The sequence below is a fragment of the Heterocephalus glaber genome, unplaced genomic scaffold, assembly GCF_053883595.1.
Source record: "Heterocephalus glaber isolate CG9 unplaced genomic scaffold, H.glaber_assembly_v1.0 deba00001481, whole genome shotgun sequence".
Classification (NCBI taxonomy): domain Eukaryota; kingdom Metazoa; phylum Chordata; class Mammalia; order Rodentia; family Bathyergidae; genus Heterocephalus; species Heterocephalus glaber.
Genome location: NW_028258317.1, coordinates 48,250,452 through 48,274,604, shown reverse-complemented (window position 1 = coordinate 48,274,604; position 24,153 = coordinate 48,250,452). Strand labels below are relative to the sequence as shown.

The 24,153-nt window shown below is 37.6% G+C and overlaps 1 protein-coding gene and 1 pseudogene across 4 annotated transcripts in view; both read right to left on the bottom strand.

Annotated features, from left to right (window-relative positions):
• Nucleotides 1-24,153, bottom strand: part of LOC101717595 (histone-arginine methyltransferase CARM1) — a 345,586-nt gene that overhangs the window by 97,496 nt on the left and 223,937 nt on the right. For all 4 annotated transcript variants that reach the window (XR_002392469.2, XM_087184015.1, XM_004838454.3 and 1 more), the window contains one exon: nt 2,487-2,597. Coding sequence is in view for 3 of the 4 variants with exons in the window: in XM_087184015.1 (XP_087040141.1) it covers nt 2,487-2,597 (111 nt within the window). In the remaining variant the exon portion in view is untranslated. The remainder of the gene's footprint in view (nt 1-2,486; nt 2,598-24,153) is intronic.
• Nucleotides 14,233-14,326, bottom strand: LOC147825940 (U6 spliceosomal RNA; annotated as a pseudogene).

The following is a 24,153-nucleotide window of genomic DNA, read 5'->3' as shown; positions in this document are numbered from 1 at the left end:
GAGAATTTATGCTCAGGTTAGAGATAGGAGTATGCCTAAGGGATGCAAGGATTCCTCTAGATAATTTTTTCTTCACTTTCCTTAAAATATTACAATCTAGAATTTCATTTTCTACTCTGTCTTAAATCATTTTAAGATTTGAGATAAACAATATATACAAAAAAGAAAATCCCTAAATTATGTATGCCACTCTTTGGGCCAGAAGTCTCTTATAACATGCAACAGCATCAATTGTTTATTAGAGCAGAAACTCTTCTCATTTGGGGAAGACCTTGATCATTAGTGTTTTTCCTGTACTCTCTAACAACAGAGTTGCAGGGTACAACTCTGAATGAAAATAGAAATAAATGAATAAGCACCACTTCAACTAATCTCTTCAGTCCTAAGAATGCATTTCAAGGTCTGAGCAGAGACATTTATGTCTATAATATTCATTCTATATAAATTCATACTTTTGATATGAAATTACAAACTTTATTAGGACCATTGGGAAACAGAAATGTAAAATACAACTGTAATAAGGTATTTGACACATACATAACTCACATAGGATTAATAACTACAATGTAGAATTCATTCTGACAAATGAATTAGAATTAATTCAAAAGGAAAATTGTTAAAAAAAAAACAAACTTGAATAGGCATTTTACAGAAGGGAAAGCACAAATGGCCATGATCTTTGAAAAGATGTTCCAAGTCATTAGTAAATGCAAAATACAAATTAAAACCACAAACATCATGTCATAAACACCAGATTGGCCCAAATTTCGGAGTCTCATAACACTAAAGTGCCAACAAAGATACTTTCACATACTTCTTCATGGAGTAGAAACTGGTACAATCACTTTGGGGAAATAATTGCCATTATAGAGCAAAGCTGAAACTTTGCATGCCCTGTGACCCAATAATTCCACTCCTAAGGTATATGCCTCAGAAACTCCAGCCAAGATGCAGAATGGGTTGTGCATAAGAATATATATAATAATACTTTTACAATAGAAGATGCCCAAAGTCTGCCAACAGTGTTGTGGACTAACACCTTGAAACATAGCCTACAATGGGACATCATGCAGCATTGAAAATACATAAACAATAGCTAGAAATAAAAAGAAACAAAGATGAAAAATAAACATCATCAACAAAGATAACCTCTGGGTTACCCATATATGTTGGATGAACAAAGCAAAATACAGAAGAATGCATACATGTGGTTCTATTTATAGCAAGTTCACAGATGATTTGTTTTTGGGAATAAAAACATCTGTGATAAAACTATAAAGAACAAGAGCATGATAAAAACTCAAGGTAGTGCCTACTTTGTGTTCAGGGCAGAAAGGTGATATGATCAGGATGAGATACATGGGCCTTTGCAGAAATTCTAATATCTATTTCCTACAAGAGGCATTGTACCGTTATACTTTGCATGATATACCTTTTTCCAAATATCCTTCTGTAAGTAATGAATACTTAACAGAAACAACTTGTAAGAAGAGGTGAAGAGACAAATGACTGAAAATATTTTTTAGGACAAGTTGGACAAATAAAGGAGTGCCACAACCTTTCAATCACTCTATCCTGGCAGTCTTTCCCTCCAAACGTGCCGTCCCATTCCCTGATCTGCCCCTTTCTTGATCCCTTTCTGCTCACTCAATCCAAAAGTAACAATCACTCAGAGTTACTAGCTGTCCAGAGGTGGAGGAAAGTTTAATAATGTTCACCTGAAGCAGCAGCCAAGCCTCTTTCTCTGTCATCCTATCCCTCATTAAAATGCAGGCCTCCTCCAGATGTGAATGACAAGCACATTACCCTGTTCACTCGCTGCACACACTTACAATTTCTGCAGCTTTGATGGGGTTATTATTATATCCAAATATTACTGAAAGCCATTATTACCTGGCTCTTGACTTTGATTTATTTTCTAATATTTATACACATTTCATTATGATAATGGAGCACATACTTAAAACAAAGCACATCTCTGTCCTCCAATCCAAATCTGAAATCTGAAAAAGCTCCTTGAAGCACAGTCACCTGTCTCTTCCTCCAATTACAACCATGTGGCCACAGCCCCTTAAGAAAAACGCACAAATGAAATTTGACATCAGTAGTGTAGCTATTGTCAAGTGTAGCACCTAGGAAGAAAAAATAAACCTAGCTCCAGTGAAATCTGATTCACCTGGTAGATCATTATAGATAAGGAAAGATTTTCCCCCTCCCCTGCACTACCTGTCACAGTGGATGGGAAGGTAGAAGGTTTTGCTATAATTTCAGTGTCGGTGAAATTTTTTACAGTATTTGTTTTGCATCGGTCACTACCAGCAAGTCAGGCTCTAACAATAGTAACATTTCATTAGAAAAACATCAGAGACTAGTAAAAAAAAATGTTAATTAATTCTAAATGACCCACGCGGAAGAGTCCATCACTTGGTGTTCTAAAGCATATTGAAGACTGAGTTAGTAACTGCCTTAAAAATACAACCACTTACCTCAGCGTGTTGTGCTACTGAACTTGCTTCAACTGCATAAACTCTCCTGGCTCCAGCCTGTACAGCAAAAAATGATAATATTCCTGATCCACAGCCAACATCTAGAACAACCTAGAAGGAAAGAAGACATAAAAAGGAAGACAAAACAAGCAAGTGTTTGGCTGTTGACCTTCAGACACTGAGGCCTGACTTAATTAAAGTACTAGCTTTGATACTCATTAGTAGTCCTACTTTAGCAAAGTTATAAATCTATGAGGCTGATTTTTCTCATATATTTAATGGGGTTAATAATAACACCTAAGGGTGGCTGTTGGCATTAAATAGCATGAAATGTACGAAAAATACATGGGACATCACCAGTGTTCCTTAAGTCATTGCTGTTACTGTTTCAATTCCTTTGTTACAAGGATGCTTCAAGGATGCTTAGGGCCAAGAAGAGTAAAGTGTCATGAAGGAGTGTTTCCACCAAATCTATCAGCATGATCAGAATGAAAACTGCCTCAAATAATTTTTGGAATGATATACATATATTTAGAAATAACTGATGACAGACTGTTGTTAAATCCAAAAGTGGATTAGGTATTTATTTTACCAGGCTCCCTCCACAAAGCTGGGGAATTTTCAATGGCAAGTAGAAGGTCACTAAGGCAATGAAGTGATGACATTGTTCTTCTCCTCTCTGTATTTAGACACAGACTTGAATCAGGAAAAGTTTTGTACACTGGCACAAAGGGCCCTATGCTTGAACCTATGTGCTGAGATTCCAGGGGTTGATGGCATGTACTGGAGGTCTCTGCCATGCACTGCTGAAGCACATGTCTCAATCTCAGTTTGATTAATGCAATTTTAAGTTATATTTATATGTCCACTGTTGACTTTAATTCTTAGCATCTTTGGGCACTAGCTTTGAGCAAGACATTTTACTTGGCTTTAAATCCTCATAGTAAATATATGAATAGATGGCATTATTATGTGATTTAACAGGTGAAAAACTGAAAAGCATGGCCACTGAACAACCGGCCCAAGTTTATCTAATAATTAGTAGGGGAGCCAAGAGCTAAACTGAGCGTGTTTTCCTCTCAAGCTCATGTTCCATATTATCATACATTGCTTACTTACATTCATTCTTTATAAAGTTGACCTTTTAACATAATATTAGTAGATAATCCTTCATAAAAAAGAAATCAGTATATTTGCTAGAAGATTTGAAAAGTTTAAAAATTTTTATAGCATGAAATTGTCCAAAAATATATAAGTATCAAGAGGTTTTGTGGGTGTGTGCGTCTTAACCGCAATATCACACTGTGCAGACACAGACACTGTGCCGACACAGACACTGTGCCATCATTCTAGGAGAACCTGCTGGGAGCAATGGTTTCACCATGCTCCCTTATATTAATTCTAGAGCAGTGGCTATGTTCCATGTGGTTTCCTAGGGTCTGAGTAATTAGGAGTATTACCAACTTAAAATGTCATCCAGCCTGCAAAATAACCGACTAGGCTGTCTATAGTTTTAGAAATACCATTATTCTCTTCTCATCCTCCCTAGAAAATACATTATCCTCACTTGGCCATGGTCCATGGCAAGAGCCCTGGACAGTGTACAATCCATACATTTGCAGTGTACAATCCATAGCCCAAAGAAAGAGGTGTTGTACTCAGAAGACCCTTTTCAGAGTCTTCTTTGATTTACTTTGGTTTCCAACTTCAGTTCAAAATATACTTGTGGCCCATCCGGCGCTCTGCTCGGCGCGACCAGCCAGCGCAAGTGGGTGAGCCAAGCAGCATGAAGCTCCAGGCTCCGTCCCGGGCCCCACCCATGCCATGGTGAGGCGCGGGCACCTGCAAGGTCCAGTCTCACCCAACCTCCCCCCTGCCTCTGGCCTTCCAGCTCTTCTGCTACCTGGTCCCACACTACAGAGGCACAGGGGATTATAAAGGACCTTGTCCTGAGCGCCACAAGATATAGCAGAAGTTAGTAACAGAAAGAGGGTTTCTCAGGCTCCTTGACGAAAACTGAAGCTCAGCGGAAAAGTAAAGAGACTCTCTACAATAAAGGCACACCAGACCATTGTACTTGGTAAGTTGGAGGGATCGTCACCTGGGACCATTACCTCCCATCAAAACCTGCACTATCTTCAGGGGAAGGGCACCTGGAACCTGCAGTAGAACTTTGCAGAGTTCAACCCTGCAGGAGGACAAGGAGCTCAACTTGGGACTAGCAGCCAGAAATCTGCCTGAATCTCACAGGTCTGCTGCTGGCTTGCTGAGACTCATTGACTCGTGTATGCACACGGATGCCTACGTTGCCTACTGTGACAGCAGAGACATACCCTGAAGGAGGCCCATAATTTTTATTTTTTGCTATTTGCAAAAAAGAAAAAAAATTGTTTCTCTTATTTTTAATTCTTAAATTTACTTTTTTCTACTCTTTTCAAATTTTTACTTTTCTTTCTTTTATCTTTTCTCTCTCGCTCTCTCTCTCACTCATTCTCTCACTGTCCCACATTGATCTTCATCTCCCCATTTGTTCCTTTCTGCACTAAATTCAGATTTCTCCTTCATTTTCTTTTCTTCTCTTGATTATCATTAGTTTTAAAGGAAAGTAAATATGGTATCTAGCCTCCCTGTTGCTGTTAGGTGATTCTGTTCACATCTTTATTCTTTCATTCTGCCATTTCCTCTTGCCTTTAACAATTTCTTAGAGTTTGTGTGATCTTCCTGTGTCTTCTGGCCTCACTGCTAATCTTTCCTGATCTTTCTACCTGTCCCTCCCTCCACAACTCCTCCTAACTCCCCACACCGAAGGGGACAGATGCTATACTGAAGAGTTTATTCACCATAAACATATGTTGGGTTGGTGCTGGTTTTAATTTAACTCACATAGTTAAATGTGATAGATTAATAACTACCACAAGTTGTCATTTTCTAAGCTGCACTTGATGCTATGGTATTGCTGTTTGCATCATTTGGGCTAACATGTTGTGATTGATCTAATCAGATTTCCTTCCTGGTATAAGGAAAATAAAATAGCCTCAGAATCATTAGAGCCTCAAAACCTAAACACAAGCTATATCTGGAAGACACACTGAAAAGAAATCATTCCACAAGGGTTTAAAACACAAGCAACAAAGATACCTACATTAAGCAATTTTGAAATATCAACCCAGGAATTAAACTAAGGACAGTACCAAAAGCAAAAATGAGAAGACATTTAAGCAAGGCACAAATGCAGGCTTCCATGCCACAAAAGGGAAATTCTGGGGGAAATGAGGTGGAAAAGTCTGATAATCAACCACCTGGACACCCTGAACTGATAGCAAAGGAAGTAACAAAGCAGATACATGAGGGTCGAGAAAAATTCAAAGCAGAAATAATCTCCCAGATAAATACAGAGATGGTGAGCAGAGTGAAAGACATGATTAGAGGCTCTAGAGCAGAAACAGATAAGAAAATACATGAGATCAGAAACACCCTGGAAGCCATGAATGCCCAGCATAAGAAAGAAATGGAAACCATGATCGCCCAACATAAGAAAGAAATGGAATCCATGAAATAGATTCAAACAGATATTCAGATTAAAAACTCCATTGAAATCATGCAGAGCAGATTAAGAGAATCTGAAGACAGAATATCAGATATAGAAGACAGGATTGCAGTTAAGGACCATGAAAGCAGAGATTTCTTAAAGATAGTAAGGGACCATGAGAAATCAATCCAACAGCTGCTAGATGATGCAAAGAAGATTGATAGGAGTCCACGAAAAAACAGGAGAAAGTACAATTGACATAAAAAAACCTGTTCACAGAAGTAATAGTAGAAAACTTCCCAGACAGAGGTGGAGAACTGCACATACAGATAAGTGAGCCATATAGAACTTCCAACTAGCCATGACCAAAAAAACTACACATAGACATATAATAGTCAAGATCCCAGAAACCCAACAGAAGAACAAAATTCTACAATCATTTAGAGAAAAGAAACAAATCGCCTACATAGGAAAGCCCATCAGAATCATGGAAGATTTCTCAACACAAACCCTCAAATCAAGGAGAGACTGGAGTGAAGTATTTCAAGCCCTACAAGAAAATAACTTCCAACCTAGACTGTTGTATCCAGCAAAATTATCTTTCAAAATTGATGGGGAAATTAGATACTTTCACGATAAAGAACACCTGAGAAATTTCATGAACACCAAACCAGCACTCCAATATTAAGCAATATCCTAGAAAAAGTCAATGAAGGTCACAACTCCATGAGGCCCAACAGAGAGAAGACACCATGCAAGGTAAGACACTAAAGGGAAAGGGGGAAAAATAAGAAATAAAAGGGCCAACAACAGTAAAACATCATGACAAGGATGAGTCAATATTTCTCAATTATAACTATCAATGTTAAAGGCCTCAATTCACCAATCAAAAGAAATAGACTGACAGAATGGATTAAGAAGTAAAACCCAGCAATATGCTGTATACAAGAAACACACTTAACTCGAAAGGAAATTCACAGACTGAAAGTAAAAGTATGGAAAACAGTTCTCCACACTACAGGAACCCAGAAAAAAGCAGGCGTAGCAATCTTATTTGAGGACAAAGTAGATTTCAAATCAAAACTAATTAAGAGAGACAAAGATGGTCACTATATACTTGTGAAGGGAACAATGCAAGAGGAAGAGATGACAATCCTAAATATATATGCACTAAATACAAATGCCCCCAACTATACAAAACAAATATTAAGGGACATGAAAAACCAAATAAGCACTAATACAATTGTAGTGGGGGACCTCAACACCCCTCTATCACAAATAGATCATCTAGAAAAAAAATTAACAATGAAATTCTAGAACTGAATCAAGATGTTGAACAAATGGACTTAATAGGTGTTTACAGAGTGTTCTACCCCACAAAATCAGAATACACATTCTTTTCAGCTACACACGGGTCATTCTCCAAAATAGATCACATGCTAGCTCATAGGACATATCTAAGTAAATGTAAAAGAACCGAAGTTATCCCCTGTATATTATCAGACTATAGTGCAATAAAATTGGAGATCAATAACATAAGAAACCGCAAAACTCCCACAAACACATGGAAATTGAATAACACCCTCCTGAACAACCAATGGGTTACAGAGGAAATTAAAGAAGAAATTAGACAGTTTCTACAAGTAAATGATAATGCCAGTACAACATACAGGAATATGTAGGACACAATGAAAGCAGTTATATGTGGGAAATTCATAGCAGTGACTGCCCATATTAGGACAACACAGAGAACTCAGTTAAATAACCTAATGCAGAACCTCAAGCTCCTAGAAAAAGAAGAGCATAACAAACCCAAAGCTCATACAAGAAAGGAAATTATAAAGATCCAAGCAGAAATCAATGCAATGGAGACTAAGAGAATGATACCAAAAAATCAATGAATCAAAAAGTTGGTTTTTTTAAAGAATAAATAAAATCAATAAACCTTTAGCCAACCTTATCAAAAAAAGGAAAGAAAAGGCACAAACACATGCAATTAAGAACAAAAAAGGTGAAGCCACAACAGACCCAGCAGAAATCCAGAGGATCATCAATAGCTACTTTGAGAACCTGTAATCTAATAAAATGGAAAACACAGAAGAAATGGACAGATTCCTAGATACATACAAATTGTCAAAGTTAAATGAAGATATAGAAATTCTAAACACCCCAATAACATTGAGGGAAATTGAAAATGTAATAAAAAATTTACCAGGGAAGAAAAGCCCAGGTCCTGATGGCTTCACTGCTGAATTCTACAAGACATTTAGAGAAGAACTAAAGCCATTACTCTTTAAAATCATCAAGGAAATTGAAAGGGATCCAAGGCTTCCAAATTCATTCCTGGAAGCAAGTGTTACTTTGATTCCAAAACCAAGGAAAGACCCAACCCAAAAAGAGAACTACAGGCCAATCTCCCTAATGAACATAGATGCAAAAATCCTCAACAAGATACTGGCAAACAGAATACAGAGTGTCATCAAGAAGATCATACACCCTGACCAAGTCGGATTTATCCCAGGGATGCAAGGATGGTTCAACATCCATAAATCAATAAATGTAATACACTATATTAACAGAGTCAAGAACTAAAACCAGGTGCCAGAGCTCACTTTAAAGCAAAGGGGAGCAGAAGATGGATTTCTTGGAATAAGGGATGGTGCTTGGTATCTCTTCTCCAGCAGCTGAGCATCAGCTTATACACAGCGTCAGGGCAAATGGCTGGTTGAGGGAGAACCCAGAAGGAAGCTCCCCCACCGCCATCCCAAGCTCCTAGGGCAGAGAAGCTGAGCCAGTCCCAGCACCCAGAAGGAGGCTCCCCCACTGCCATACCAAGCTCCTAGGGCAGAGAAGGTGAGCCAATCCCAGCACCTGGAAGGAAGCTCCCCCGCCACCATCCCAAGCTCCTAGGGCAGAGAAGGTGAGTAGTGTGAGTGCCAGAAGCACCCCCACACCCAGTGGAAATGAGAAGACATGTAAACAAGCCTCAAAAACAGACTTCTGGATCCCCTACAGCAACTCCAAAGGGAAACAAGATGGAACAATCTGATACCCAACCACCTGGACTCTCTGAACTGGCAACAAAGGAGGATTTGGGAAAAATGAAATCAGAAATAATTACTCAGATAATAGCAAAGATTTTGCTCATGGTGCAAGACATGATTAATAAATCTAGAGAGGACACAGATAAAAAAAAATAGAGGATCTGAGGAACATGATGGACTCCCAACATAGAAAACAAATGGAATCCATAAAACAGATGCAAACAGATTTCCAGGAGATTAAAAACTCCATCAAAAGTCTGCGCAGCAGAATGAGCCAATGTGAGGATAGAATTTCAGATATAGAAGAAAAGATTGCAATTAGTGACCAGGAAAAGAAAAATTCCTTTAAAATTGTAAAGGAACATGAGAAATCAATCCAGCAGCTGCTAGACGATGTAAAGAAGAATAACATAAGACTGATTGGAGTCAATGAAGAAAGAGGAGAGAGTGCAGATGACATAAAAAAACTGTTCACAGAAGTGATGGCAGAAAACTTCCCAAGGAGGGGAAAAGAACTTGACATACAGATAAGTGAGGCATATAGGACTCCAGCTAGTCTTAATTAAAAAAAAACCACACATAGGCATATAATAGTTAGGATTCCAGAAATCCAACAGAAGAACAAAATTCTACAAGCAGTTAGAGAAAAGAAACAAATCACATACAAGGGAAAACCCATCAGAATCACAGCAGACTTCTCAATGCAAACCCTCAAGGCAAGAAGAGCTTGGAGTGATGTATTTCAAGCCCTAAAGCAAAACAGCCTCCAACCCAGATTGATGTACCCTGCAAAACTATCTTTCAAAATGGATGGAAAAATAAGATACTTTCATGATAAAGAGCACCTCAGGAACTTCATAAATATCAAACTGGCACTCCAAAAATTTTAGACAATACCCTAGGAAAAGACAATGAGGATCATAACCCCAGGAAACCTAGCAGAATGAATCCATTGGGCATGACAAATAAAACACAAAGGGGGAGAATCCAACAAAAAGAAAAAGTCATGACAAGGTTTTAAAACTTTTAACTTCATCTCGCTAATGAGTGTATAATTCAATCTTGTTATTGTACTGATTAGTATTTTTCTGATTCTAGAGTTGCACACCTTTCCTTGTGCTGTACTGGCTACTTATCATCTTCTTATGTCTACATTTTAATTGAGTTGTCTATTAATGAGCTCTAAGAATTCTTTATATATTCTGGTCATAGGTTATATGCATTGTAAATATGGTCTGTTTAAGGACTACTTTTCATTTTAATGATGTCATTTAAAGTTCTACATTTTGATGGAATCTCATTTATCAATTTTTTCTTTTGTACATCATGTCTTTTGTATCCTAGGTAGTTCTTGCCTACCCTGAATTCATAAACATTTTCCCTTATAATTTCTTCTTAAAGTTTTATACTTTTAGGCTTTCATATTTAGGTTCATAGATCCCTTCAAGTTATTTCCATGCATGGAAATAAAGTGTTGAGGTTAGTTTTTTATAGATGGATACCAGGTGTTCTGGTGCCATTTGCTGAAAACGCTGTCTCTTCCTCGGCTCTTGAATTGAGTTTATATTCTATAAAATGCTAATGTTAAATAATCTTTCAAAACTCAGTGGACCATATATGTGTGGTTCTATTTCTAGATTCTCTCTTTTATTCAAATTATCTATATGTCTTTCCTTACACCAAAACTACCTTGATTACTGTAGCTTTAGAAGAAGCCTTAAAATTAGGTACTAAATGTCTTCCAACACTGTTTTTTTTTTTTTAACTTTTTCTAGGTCCTTTGTACTCCTACATAACTTTTAAATTTCAATATCCAATTCTTCATTTATAGCAAGTATATACAGACCTGAATTTTTATATATACCTTGTGTTTTCTAATTCTGCTAAATTCAAATACAAGTTCTAGGGGCTCCTAGAGATTTCTTTGTATTTTCTCTGTAGATGATCATTTCATCTACATATAAAGATTTTGCTTCTACCTTGCCAATCCTATCCTAATTGTGTCATTTTATTGCCAGACTATTTTGGTGGAGTCTAGGTTTCAAAGTTTAATGGACAGATAAAGAGTAAGCATATCTGCCCTTGTTCCCCACCTTAAGGAGAAAGCATTGTATCTTCTCCATTCATATAAGGCATTCTCACTGGAAGTATGGAGTGCATGTCTTTAATCTGTTGAGAAGGTTCTGTTCTCCTTCTAGTCTCCTGATGGCTTTTACCATGAACAGCTGTAGAATTTAGTCCAATACTTTTCTCCAACTAATGTCAGGATCATATGCCTTTTTCCTTTCCTCTGTTAAAATGATGACTTTTGGGGGTGGATCTTCCAGTGCTGAACCAACATCCGTATAACAAAACCACTTTCTACATCCTGCCAGATCTGACTTCTGATAGTTTGTTTTGTTAAACAAATTTCTATCTATGTTCATACTTTTTTCTTCTATTATCTTTATCCAGTTTTAGGATTAGCACAATGTTGAGTTCCCAAAATGAGGGGAGAAGTGTTCCTTCCTTTTTCTGCTTTAATTGTTTGATATAATTTATCAGTTAAAATGTATAGGAGTCTTCTCTTGTCATATAGGTAGTTTTTCAAGCTAGGAATATACTTTCTTTAATAGGTGCTACTCAAATTTTATATTTCCTCCAGAGTTAGCTTTATTAATTTGTCTTCCAAGGTACTTCTTAGAAGTTGTCAAATTTATTTCAAAACAGATTTTTGAAATATGCTTTCTTTGTCCTTTTAAATTCTGTGAAATCTGTGGTAATGTCTCCTAGATCTTGATATTGTAATTTGAAAAATGTATAATTGATACTGTGTAATAGCAAGAAAAGGTCTAAAGGTGCAGGGGAAGTGGGAGGGTAGGGGAAAGGAAAAAAAGGGAAAAGAAAAAATATGAGAAATGGAAAAAAATGGAAACAAAGTCTTTGCAAATAGGGAAGGGTGGAGGGGGTGAAGGGAAGGCAGGGGAAGGGAAAAAAATAAGAACCCAGATACTCACGTAATGGTACAAGACCCCAATGATGAATGCAACTGTATTTTATACCTAAAATGTACCAATAAAAGAATTAAAAAAAAAAAGAAAGGGCTCTGACAGCATTGTTTCAGATCACTCTGAGACAGTGGATATCTGATGATCACTGACAGAGTTCCCTTTCACCTCACTGAGGAGTCCAGATAGGACAAGATGTGGAGATTTTCTGTTGATTACCTGTATGGGCTGTCAGGAGCTTGTTTCTTCTGAGGGACCTTCCACCAGAGGGTACGCCTGGCCATGACTCCTCAGTTGTCACCTCAGTTTCTGCTAGTTCCACGCAGTCAGATCTCTGTCTATAAAAGGAACCCAATTGCCTATCTTGTCAATGTTCCACCCACCATTGGTGTCAATGGGAGTGGGGATTCACCAGAGGACAACTGGAGAATCCTGTCCTCTGCTTTGAGAGTGGCAGCTGCCCTAAAGGCAATTGGTAGCTGGCAGAGTAACCACTGTTTGGCATTCTATAAGGGACAGATAAAAGCCTGAACTGTCTTTGTCTGAGATGATTTCATGAGACCCATTTTCAGCATTTTTAAGCAACTAAGTCTAAATGCAACACATATAAAACAAGAACAAAATGCAATCTTAACAGAGGACAATGCATAAGAAAAACAAGAAATTTGCAAACATTTAAAACACAACTTAAAATTGAGACACTTTTGAAACAAAAGCCAAAACAAAGGCCAGAATTTATGAAACAGAAACCAGAATCTATGAAACAAATAGCCAGAGCCTATGAAACAAAAAGTTACAATCTATAAAGTGAAAAGACCAAAGTTAGAACCTATGAAAGAAAACTCTAACGTCTGACCGGTAATCTCGGTGGAAGACCTGTTAAATGATATAGGGGGAAGAGATGTAGCTCCCAAACCTACTAGATATATGAAACGTGAGTTTGTGTTCTCTAAAATCAAAGAATGAATTCTAGGAACAGCAGAGGTTAAGTGTAGGAAAAATTTATTGAGAGAAAGAAAGCTTCTGTCAAGGAGAGACAGAATGGGGACTGGAAAGTGGGTTGCCACTAGTTCTTATTATCTCCGGTGCTACTATTTTAGTCTAAGCTATTGATATTTTTTACCTGAACCATTGTAGTGAGATGTTAAATATTTTGTTTTCTTTCTTTCTTTTCTTTTTTCTTTCTTTCATCTTTGACGAATTTTTCTCTGATCAACATAACAGTGAGAGTGATCTTGCAGAAGTGTTCTTAAATTATGAGTCTGTTTGTTCTTATGTCTGTTATCATAGGCATACATGCACACTGGAACACACCAAGAATACAATGTTTTCCAGACTATTGTACTTAGTATTTCCTCTGCCTGGGATGGTTGTTTCTTAACAATCTACATCCTCTGTTCTCTGATCTTCAAGCTCCTTACTTGGGGTCATCCCTCTAAACTCTTATTTGGCCACATTGTATAAAGTTACACCATTTCTCGACACTTTCAACCTTCTTTCTCTACTGACATTTTTCTCCTTTGCCCTACTGTCTGCCTGTGATAGTGCATGTTTTACTAATTTATCCACCTTATTATCTATTTAGATAAAGGCCATTGAATGCAAGATCTATGTTTTGTGATTTCCTATTCCTAGAAGAGTTTCTACTGTGTCATTGAAATAACTTTTTTTCAGTGGACTCATTGATGAATGATGATATATATTCTGATAGTATAGAGGATACAATAGGTAGAAAATTTGACTGATTTTGTATCATAAGAGAGATTTTGTGGATTTTCAGAGGAATAGTGACATGATAAAAGAGGTGTTTGCCTGTATTGTTATAAATGAATATTTTTATCATTTTTTTCTTCAGCAGGAGAATTTAGTCTGTTGCAGAACAGGAAAAACAGAAATTAAACATAGTTTAATGTCAGGGATTACAATGTACTCTGTCAAAAAGCAGATCAAAATTGAAGAACTTAAAATTTAGTGATTCTTAAGAGAGACTAACTGTTAAAGTTGATAGCTCTTTTTAAGCTTCCATTTATTGAGGAACTGATGGTTGCCAGTCATTACTTGGATGCTTTAAAAATCCTCTCACTTGAATCTTCTTCTCTAATTAGGCTTAAAATATAAATATAATTATTTCCAACTTACAGTTAAAAACTAAGGGAGAAAGAGATGTTTTTGTTTATGCAGAACTGTAAGAAATGACTTTCTTCCATAGTTTCTTGCGTAGGGGCCATGCTAATCTCTGTATCGTTCCAATTTTAGTATATGTACTGCCAAAGCAAGCACTCTTCCATAATTTCTTAACTTGCCAGATTTCTCTTACCAGGTTTTGAATGATTTATATGCAGTTTTCAAGCAATTTGTAGTTATTGGAAAAGTCTCATTTTCAGATAAGTGGTCCAGCCTAGTTTTTGGCCACTATCTCTTGGTTACAATACTCTCCAGTTTGGTGTGCCTCCATATTTTCATTTTTAGTGAAGAACATTTTAGAAACTTCTTTACTATTTGATTTCTAACACAGAGCAATGACTCTCACCTGACTTCTTTAAATCTTCCTCCTCAGTTCCTGCTTTGGAAAATATATCATATAAAGACTGCTTCTGGTCCAAAGGGTTAGGGGAAGTTGGAGGGGAAAGGGAAAGGAAATAAGGGAAAGGAAAAATTATAAGAAAAGACAAAAATGAAAACAAAGTCTATGTAAATAGGGATGGGTGGAGGGGGTAAAGGGCATACAGGTAATGGGGAAAAAATAAGAACCAAGATACATCATGTACAAGTACAAGCAACCAATGAGAAATGTAAACGTATTGTATACCTAAAATGTACCAATAAAAAAATTTAAGGAAGAAGAAAAAAAAAAGAACAAAAACCATATGATCATCTCAATAGATGCAGAAAAGGCATTTGACAAAATCCAACACCCATTCATGATAAAAACGCTACAGAAAATTGGAATAGAAAGTCTTTATCACAACCTGATTAAGGCTATCTATGAAAAACCAATAGCCAACATCATACTAAAGGGTCAAAAACTGAAAACTTTCATGCTAAAATCAAAAACAAGACAGGGATGCCCACTATCACCACTCCTGTTCAATACTGTTCTGGAAACATTAGCCATAGCAATTAGAAAAGAGAAAGAAATAAAAGGAATAAAGATAGGAAAGGAAGAAGTGAAACTGTCATTATTTGCTGATGATATGATACTTTACATAGAAGACCCAAAAAACTCAGTCAAAAGTCTTCTAGACCTAATTGACAGACTCAGTAGAGTAGCTGGATACAAGGTCAACACTCAAAAAACAATAGCCTTCTTATATGCAAATAGCAGACCCATTGAGAGAGAAATTTGGAAAATAATTCCTTTTACAATAGCATCTAAAATAATGAAATATCTACGAATCAACCTAACAAAGGAAGCAAAAGACCTCTACACTGAAAACTACAGCACTCTGAAGGAGATCAAAGAGGATATAAGAAAATGGAAAGATATCTCTTGTTCCTGGGTAGGAAGAACCAATATAGTGAAAATGGCCATACTTCCAAAACTACTATATAGATTTAATGCAATGCCAATTGAAATTCCAACAATATACTTCACAGAACTAGAGAAAACAATCCAAAACTTCATTTGGAAGCAGAAGAAACCTAGACTAGCAAAAGCAATTCTAGACAACAGAGACATGGCTGGGGGTATCACAATCCCCAACTTGAAACTATACTACAAAGCTACTGTGATAAAAACAGCATGGTACTGGCAAAGAAACAGACCCAAAGATCAGTAGAATAGATTAGAAGATGCAGAAACAACTTCAGACATACTCAGCCACTTCATCTTTGACAAAGGAGCCAACCATCCTCACTGGAGAAAAGATAGCCTCTTTAATAAATGGTGTTGGAAAAAACTGGATTTCAACCTGCCAAAGATTAAAACTAGACCCATACCTATCACCATGCACTAAACTAAGATCAAAGTGGATTAAAGATCTAAATATTAAGACAGAAACACTAAACTTGCTGGAAGATAAGTTAGGTAGAACTCTTGATGACATTGGCATAGGAAAAGACTTTATGAACAAAACTTCAGTAGCACGGAAGCTAGCACAAAGAATCAACAACTGGGATCTCATCTTATTAAAAAGCTTCTGCACTGCAAGAGAAACTACCAACAGAGCTAAGAGACAACCTACAATGTGGGAAGAAATTTTTAGCAACTGTACTTCAGACAAAGGTCTACTATCAAGAATATATAAAGAATTGAAAAAAATCAGACCCCCCAAATTCAAAGACCCAATTCAAAAATGGGTATCTGAAATGAACAGACATTTCTCAGACAAAGAAGTAAAAGGAGCAAATAAATATAGGAAAAAATGTTCAACATCACTGGTCATTCGAGAGATGCAGATGAAAACAAAACTGAGATTCCACCTCACCCCAGAAAGAATGGCTGCTATCAAGAAATCATGCAATAACAAATGCTGGCGGGGGGTGTGGAGAGAAAGGAACCCTTCTCCATTGTTGGTGGGAGTGCAGACTGATGCGACCACTGTGGCAATCCGTATGGAGATACCTCAAAGAACTAGGACTACAGGTCCCATTTGACCCAGCTATTCCCCTACTGGGTATCTTCCCCAAAGAATTAAAAGAATCATACCACAGCCTTATACGTGCACCTATGTTTATAGTGGCACACTTTGTAATAGCTAAAGCTTGAAAACAGGCCAAGTGCCCATCAACTGGAAACTGGATAAAGAAGAAGTGTTTTGTTTTGTTTTTTATAAAATACAGTACTACTCAGCCATAAAGGATGAGAAACTAGAGACATTTATAGCTAAATGGATGCATATTGAGGCCATACTTTTAAGTGAAATAAATAGGATACACATGTGTAAATATCGAATAGTTTCTCTAGTGTGAGAAACTGAAAGTGTAAATAAGGATGAAAATGATTAAAGTGAATAATTGATAATTTGAAATAGGAAAAGGTCCAAAGGTGTAGGGGTGGCGGGAGGGGAAGGGGAAAGGGAAGAAGGGAAAGGAAAAATTATAAGAAAAAAAAATGGAAACAAAGTCTATGTAAATAGGGAAGGGTGGAGGGAGTGAAGTGTGCACAGGTAATGGGGGAAAAATAAGAACTAAGATACAGCATGTTCAGGTACAAGCACTCAATGATAAATGTAAATGTATTGTATACCTAATATATTTGTATAAAAAAACCCAAAATATATTTGTGAAATTATGAGAGGATGGAAACTGTTCTCATAACAGGTGCCCTAAAAATGTGTCAGTGATGGTTAATCTTGATTGTTAATTGATTGGCTTGAGTGTCACCTAAGAGATCATTAAAGTACACTTCTCGGTATGTGAGGGTGGGCCATGGAAGTATGACATAAGGAACTTTATCTGGCTCCTGATCCCTTCCTCTCTGGTACTTTTCCTCTGTGCTCTGCTTCCCATTGGCCACAAAGTTAACAGTTTTGCTCTACTATATCCTTTGACATGATATATCTGCCTTGGATCAAGGAAACTATGGACTAAAATCTCTGAAAGTGTGAGTCAAAATAAACCTCTTCTCCTTTAAATTGTACATGTCAGGAATTTCATCCCAGCAACCAGAAAGCTGACCAATGAAATATCAATGAAGCACTTTAATTTATTTGAAGAAAAGAAGCACAACTTAGAACACTGTTCTTCAGTTCTCGTGGTTCTGCAGACTAAAAGCAAAGAAACGTCTTACTTTTAGGAGAAAGAGTGGGAAAGATAATAGAGATAAAAAGTAAAGAGACAGAGATGGGTGAGAGCCTGGCATGGTGAAGCTTTTGCCAAATTGGTCCATTTGGTAGGAAGACATTTTACACACCCAGGCTATATCTAGAGAAGTGAAAAATTACACACTAAGGCAGTTTTCTAAATATGTTCAGTCAAAATAATTTTAATTGTACAATTATTTTAAAAGTAGTATACACCTATCTATTTATAGCACTAGATAATTCAGTCTGCTTTCTTGTTATGTGTATTTTTCATCTTCTCCTAGAGAAGGGGAGGAGGTATGAGATAGTTTACTTTACCTATTTAAACCATTCAGCTTTGGGAACAATGTCATGGAGAGCCAAGGATATACTCTATAATGAAAAGCTAACAGTCAAAGCAAATACCTTGGCATTAATGGAATTACACTGGCTGAGCCCTTTCTAGATGGGGTTTCCAAGACTGTAGGAGGAGAGAAGACATACACAGATAATTCCATTACACTTTTTACATAGCACATTAGGAAGTATTGGCACTGCCTCTATCTATATTTCCTTGTTTTACCAAATTATATTGAGCTCATTTTTAATCCTACTATTGGTACACCTTCACAGAACTGGGTATATCTGAGGACCTGGGCAGATGTTAAGTTATACTTCACGCCTTGGGAAATAATATTTCCCCTCAGGCAGATGCAAAGAGAATAAAACCCTCTTGTATCTGTGGAGAAGTCTGCAGGTTCCAAAGTATGTTCCCCTGACACAGTATATTTGATCTTCATGCCCATTTGGGATAAAGAGTACATAGTTTTTGAGCCCATTTTTATTGATGAAGAAATTGAGACTCCGAGATGGTAAGTACCTTTTTCAAGTTGGTGAGCAGCAAAGCTGGGATGAGAACCTAGTGACTAGCCCTCCATGGCATTACAGCCCTCTTTTTGTGTAGAAAAAGAAAGGAGAAAAGCACTGATTATGAAGAGATACAGATCTGATATCACAACTCTGATGGCTCCATGCAGTAAAAGGAGGAAGAGAAAGCTGTTTTGGCATGTTAATCTGAATCCTGAACCACCCACCAAGGACTCACTTCTGCATTCCTCTCCCTTCATTCTCATACACCATAAACTCAGGAATTACATCCCTTTCCCTGACTTTGGGTTGCTTCATGTGCATTCCCTGAGACAGTGGCAGCTAACAGTCAACCAAAGGTTTATGCTTTCTGAGAATAGAAATTTAGAGAAGCAACTGCCCAGCCAGGACTGTATTTCCTGCTCCCTTGCATCTGCTTGTGCCCATGTGATTAATTCTGGCTGATGGAAGGTCAGGGGAAGTGATAAGTATAATTTCTGAGCAAAAGTGTAAGGGGTCCAGCAGACCTTTCCCATACAGACTATTTCTGATTTACAGTGGTTCAACTTAAGATTTTTTGACTTTACAATGGTATCAAAGTGATGTGATTTTAGTAGACACTGTATTTTGAAGTTTGAATTTTGTTTCCCAGACTAGCAACAGGCAGTAAAATGCTCTCTTGATACAGGGTACATGGACTAGGCTTCCACTTCCGGATACTCACATGACCATGAGGGGAACTAGTCCATACTCTACAGTGTACTGTGTGGTTATACTAGGAGGCTCAGCAGGTTAGGAGTATTAAAATCATTTTCATTTAACAATATTTTCAAATCAAGATAGGTTAATCAGGAAATAACTCCATTGTAAGCTGAGGCACATCTGTACTTTGGGCTTCTTACAGAGTGGGACTGAAGACTACTTGATGAAGATGCAAAGAGCTTGAACGTCTGGGTCACCACTTTGGGAGAAGCCCCCCAGGAAACACTGGATATTCTATGATCCAAAAATATACTTTAGTAAGGCAAAGCACTGAGATTTAGGGATTGTTTGTTTTAGCTCCTTGGGTGACATTTCTTACTCTCATCTTTCTACCTGGGAAACCTAACCTTCACCCCAACTGGCTGACTTCTGCAGTCAGTCTATGCTGGACTCTGACAGCTCATGTGCAGCTCTCTGGAAATGATAAATGTGATGCATGTATCATAGGATATTGCAACTATTTCTTTACAGGCTGTCTCCCCTGCTTCGCCTATGAGCTTCCCAAAGACAGAAATCATACCACTTACCTCTCAGCACGTAGCTAGCACAGTGGGATTATAAATACCATTAATAAATATTTTTGGCTAAATGACTGAAGAGGATGACCCAGAAACAGCAGGCTCCTAATTCCAACATCACCTTGAAATATCTGAAACAGACCTATGACTTTTGTCAGCCATTTTGGACTCTGAAAATACTATTAGATCACAAATCAGCACCCAAAGAGGATGAATTCAGGATACCTTTACCTTAATCAAGATTTATATTCTGAACTGTTTCATTCAACATTCCTTGCCTTCCACATCTGTCTTACTTCTTATTTGTTGGCCTTCACGTCAGCTCACAGATTCTCCCATGCCGTTCTTTCTCCCATATTATCCCCACGCTTCTTCTTTGACTGATGTAAACCCAGTTACCCTTTTAACTGAAGTGCAGCCTTCCCCATCCTTCTGTCCTGACAGAGGCCTCCTTGGAAGGTTCTGTGTTTGTAACTGCCACAAGGGCTTCAATGCCCTGCTCCCTTGGACTAGGGGCTTACTGCTACACAGTGTATGGTTACCAGTCTATGTCATTTTTAAAACTTACACAATGCATCCTGTACTGGATATTTTCTATTTTAGCCTCCAGATCTAATCTCTACTTTTCTCCAACCTGGTGTCCATCCGACTCACATGGACTACAGCAGTGACCTTCCTTGCAATTGGACTCTGTTTGGAGTCAGTCAACAGAAATGACAACAGGAGGTCAGAGGGAGTGGGGGCCATGAGGGCAGATGATTTATTCTCCTGCATTTCTCCTTCCGGGGTCCCCATGGATTAGGGGTGTCCCTTCTACCAAAATTCGCATTTCTTATTGGGCTCCCATCTCTTGTAGGTCCGACAAATATATAGACACACAAAAAATCTTTGTTGAATAAACTGAATAAATGAAAATGTCACTTCTTAGAATAGGGAAAAGATTCACCATCCAGTCTACACAGCTATGACTCTTCTCTTGGATTTCCAGTAACTGTCATTAGCCTAACAGCTCCTCACTCTTGCTAGTGCCAGGGTGCTTTACCATCTCTTCCTGGTCAGTTCCTTTTACTCTGCCCATATCACTGAAAAAAATATGTTACTTAACTGTCCTAAGTACCCTGCCATGTGTGCTATCTCTCTTCTGCAGGGATCCTTGCTGACCCACTGATTCATTCTTTAGAACACAGACATCTCTATCCCTAGACTTTGTGCCCCTTCTAGGCCATGTCTTCCTGTTGTATGCTTTTGCATTTTATCACCACTTTCTCCTATTATCCCTCTGTAACAGTCATCATAGTTATATTTTTCACCCAATCAATAATGATGTGTTTAATGACCACTCCTGCCTGGGGATAGTAATCTTCATTAAGGGAGAGACCCCATCTGTTTATCAATCGTAACAACTGCTGACACATGACACAAGGTCTGGCACATAGTGCGTCATAAATTGTTCAGTGAACTGAGTAACAGAAAATGTTAGTTACTTCTGAAGATATGGAACAGATTTATGATCTAAAAAACATAGTATAAATATGTTACCTACCTGAGAAGTTACTTTGTACCAACATAGCATATTTTCTCTAAACTAATGATGTTAAAAGATGATTTCCTTTTGACATTGACATATTATCATTACATTACAAACCAGTTAGCTTCTCAGCATCATGTTTTCTCTAGAGAGGAAATTCATCCTCAGCTGTCCACTAGATACAAAGGCAGCAACTGCAGACATAGCCAACTTTTTTTTTACTTTCATGGGGCAGCACCAGAAAATGGTATAAAGTCCCTGGCAGAACTAATAGGGAAAAGCCAACAGTTGATCCATGCAGCAGTGGCTAAATGTTCTGTGAACTCACAGTTAATGTTTTAACAGTTAAAACTATTAGAAATTTAGGGTCATCATTTTGCTTGTACGGATGATTTTAATTATATGCTCTTGTGATTTCCTGGGCAAAAAATCCTGCAAAATGTTTGGACAGGGTTAATACAGATAGGAGAGAGTTCAAATATATTTTTGCTTACTAGGTTAAAATTAACAAAGATTATCCAATTCTTTAAGAAAATGTGAAACCACACTACCCAGAGTTAAAAAATTAAGAATAAAATAATAGCTGTCATTTTATTGTACAGTAATTATATGTTGTGCCTATCTAGTACTTTATAGGCACTACCATACTTACTTATGATGACAACTCTATTAAATGAGTCCTGCTATTTTCTCCACATTCTACATAGACGCTTAGAATCAGAGCAAGTTGGTCACACACCTTAATAAATGGCAAAGATTTTTTTTATTATCTAATTTTAATCCTATATTATTTGTACTGTTCAGACTACAATACTATTAGCTTTATTTTTCACAACAGCTATTTATATTTGTTCTGATTATCTCACAATCAATTCCTTAAGTGATTCTAGTTGTTATTTCTTAATTCTTTCTTGATGGGCTTTCCTTTGTATGTGATTTGTTTCTTTTCTCTAACTGCTTGTAGAACTTTTTTCTTCTGTTGAGTTTCTGGAATCTTAACAATTATATGCCTATGTGTAGATTTTTTTTGATGAAGGCTATTTGCAGTCCTATATGCCTCACTTATCTGTATGTCAAGCTCTTTTCCCCTGCTTGGGAAGTTTTCTGCCATTACTTCTGTGAAGAGTTTTTTTATGTTGTCTGCACTCTCCTGTTTCTTCTTTGACTCCAATCAGTCTTATGTTATCCTTCTTTGCATCATCTAGCAGCTGCTGGATTGATTTCTCATGGTCCCTTATAATTTTGAAGCAATTTTTCTTTTCCTGGTCATTAATTACAATCTTATCTTCTATATCTGAATTTCTGTCTTCACATTGGCTCATTCTGCTATGTAGACTTTCAATGGAGTTTTTCATCTCCTGGAAATCTATTTGCATCTGTTTTATGGATTCCATTTGTTTCCTATGTTGGGATTCCATCATGTTCCTCAGCTCCTCTCTAGATTTGTTTATTTATTTTTTATTAATTTTATTGGTACATTTTAGGTAAACAATATAATGACATTCATCATTGGAAATTTGCATGTTTACATAATCTCTCTTGATTTTTATTTTTTCCCCATTCCCCTGCCTTCCCTTCAACCCCTCCATACCTACCTATTTACAAAGACTTTGTTTCCATTTTTTCATTTTTCTCATTTTTTTCCCATTAAGTTTATTGGTACATTTTCAGTATAAAATACAGTTACATTCATCATTGGGATCTTGTACCTTTACATGAGTATCTTGGTTCTTATTTTTTTCCCCCTTCCCTTGCTCTCCCTTCACCCCCTCCACCCTTCCCTATTTGCAAAGACCTTGTTTCCATTTTTTCCCTCTTCTCATATTTTTTCCTTTCCCTTTTTTCCCTTCCCCTACCCCTCACAATTCCCCTGCTCTTTTAGACCTTTTCTTCCTGTAACACAATATCAGTTATACATTTTTAAAATTACAATATTTATTTATCTAGATATATTAATCATGTCTTGCACTAGGAGCACAATCTCTGTTGTTATCTGAGAAATTATTTCTGATTTCATTTTTTCCAGATCCTCTTTTGTTGCCAGTTCAGTGGGTCCAGGTGGTTGAGTATCAGAGTGTTCCATCTCATTTCCCTTTGGGGTTGCTGTAGGTGATCTGCTGGTTTTGAGACTTATTTACATGTCTTCTCATTTCAACTGGGGGTGGGGGTGCTGTTGGTACCTGTGTGGCTCACCTCCTCTGAGCTGGGAGAGGTGGGACTGAGGCCCAAAAGCCCTTTCCTCTGGGCTGGGAGTGGCAGGACAGATGGTGGCCAGGAAGCCCCTTCCTCTGGGCTGGGAGCAGTGAGACAGTGGCTCAGAAGCCCCTACCTCTGGGCCAGGAGCGGCGGGACAGACCTCTTAATTCTTTCTTGACTTGTTTGCTCCTATCAATGGCTGCTCTGAATCACCATACCCCAAATGCCACTGTTGCATGCCATATAGTCTTAAATTCTATGCTCTACCCACCTATACACTTCCACAGTAATCACTTCTTTCAGTCATCATTGATTCTATCTGTAGTCACCTTTGCTAGACAGTTAGATCTGTCCCATTCATGCCTTAGCACAGTGTTATCATTGTTATCTGCCTAGGGCTGCTGCCTCCTTAGATTGCATCCAACTCTTCCAGGATCCAAACTATGGACTGACAGGTGGACTAGGTAGCTTCTAGGCAATAAGAGAATGAGAATACTGCACCCCCTGTTTTGC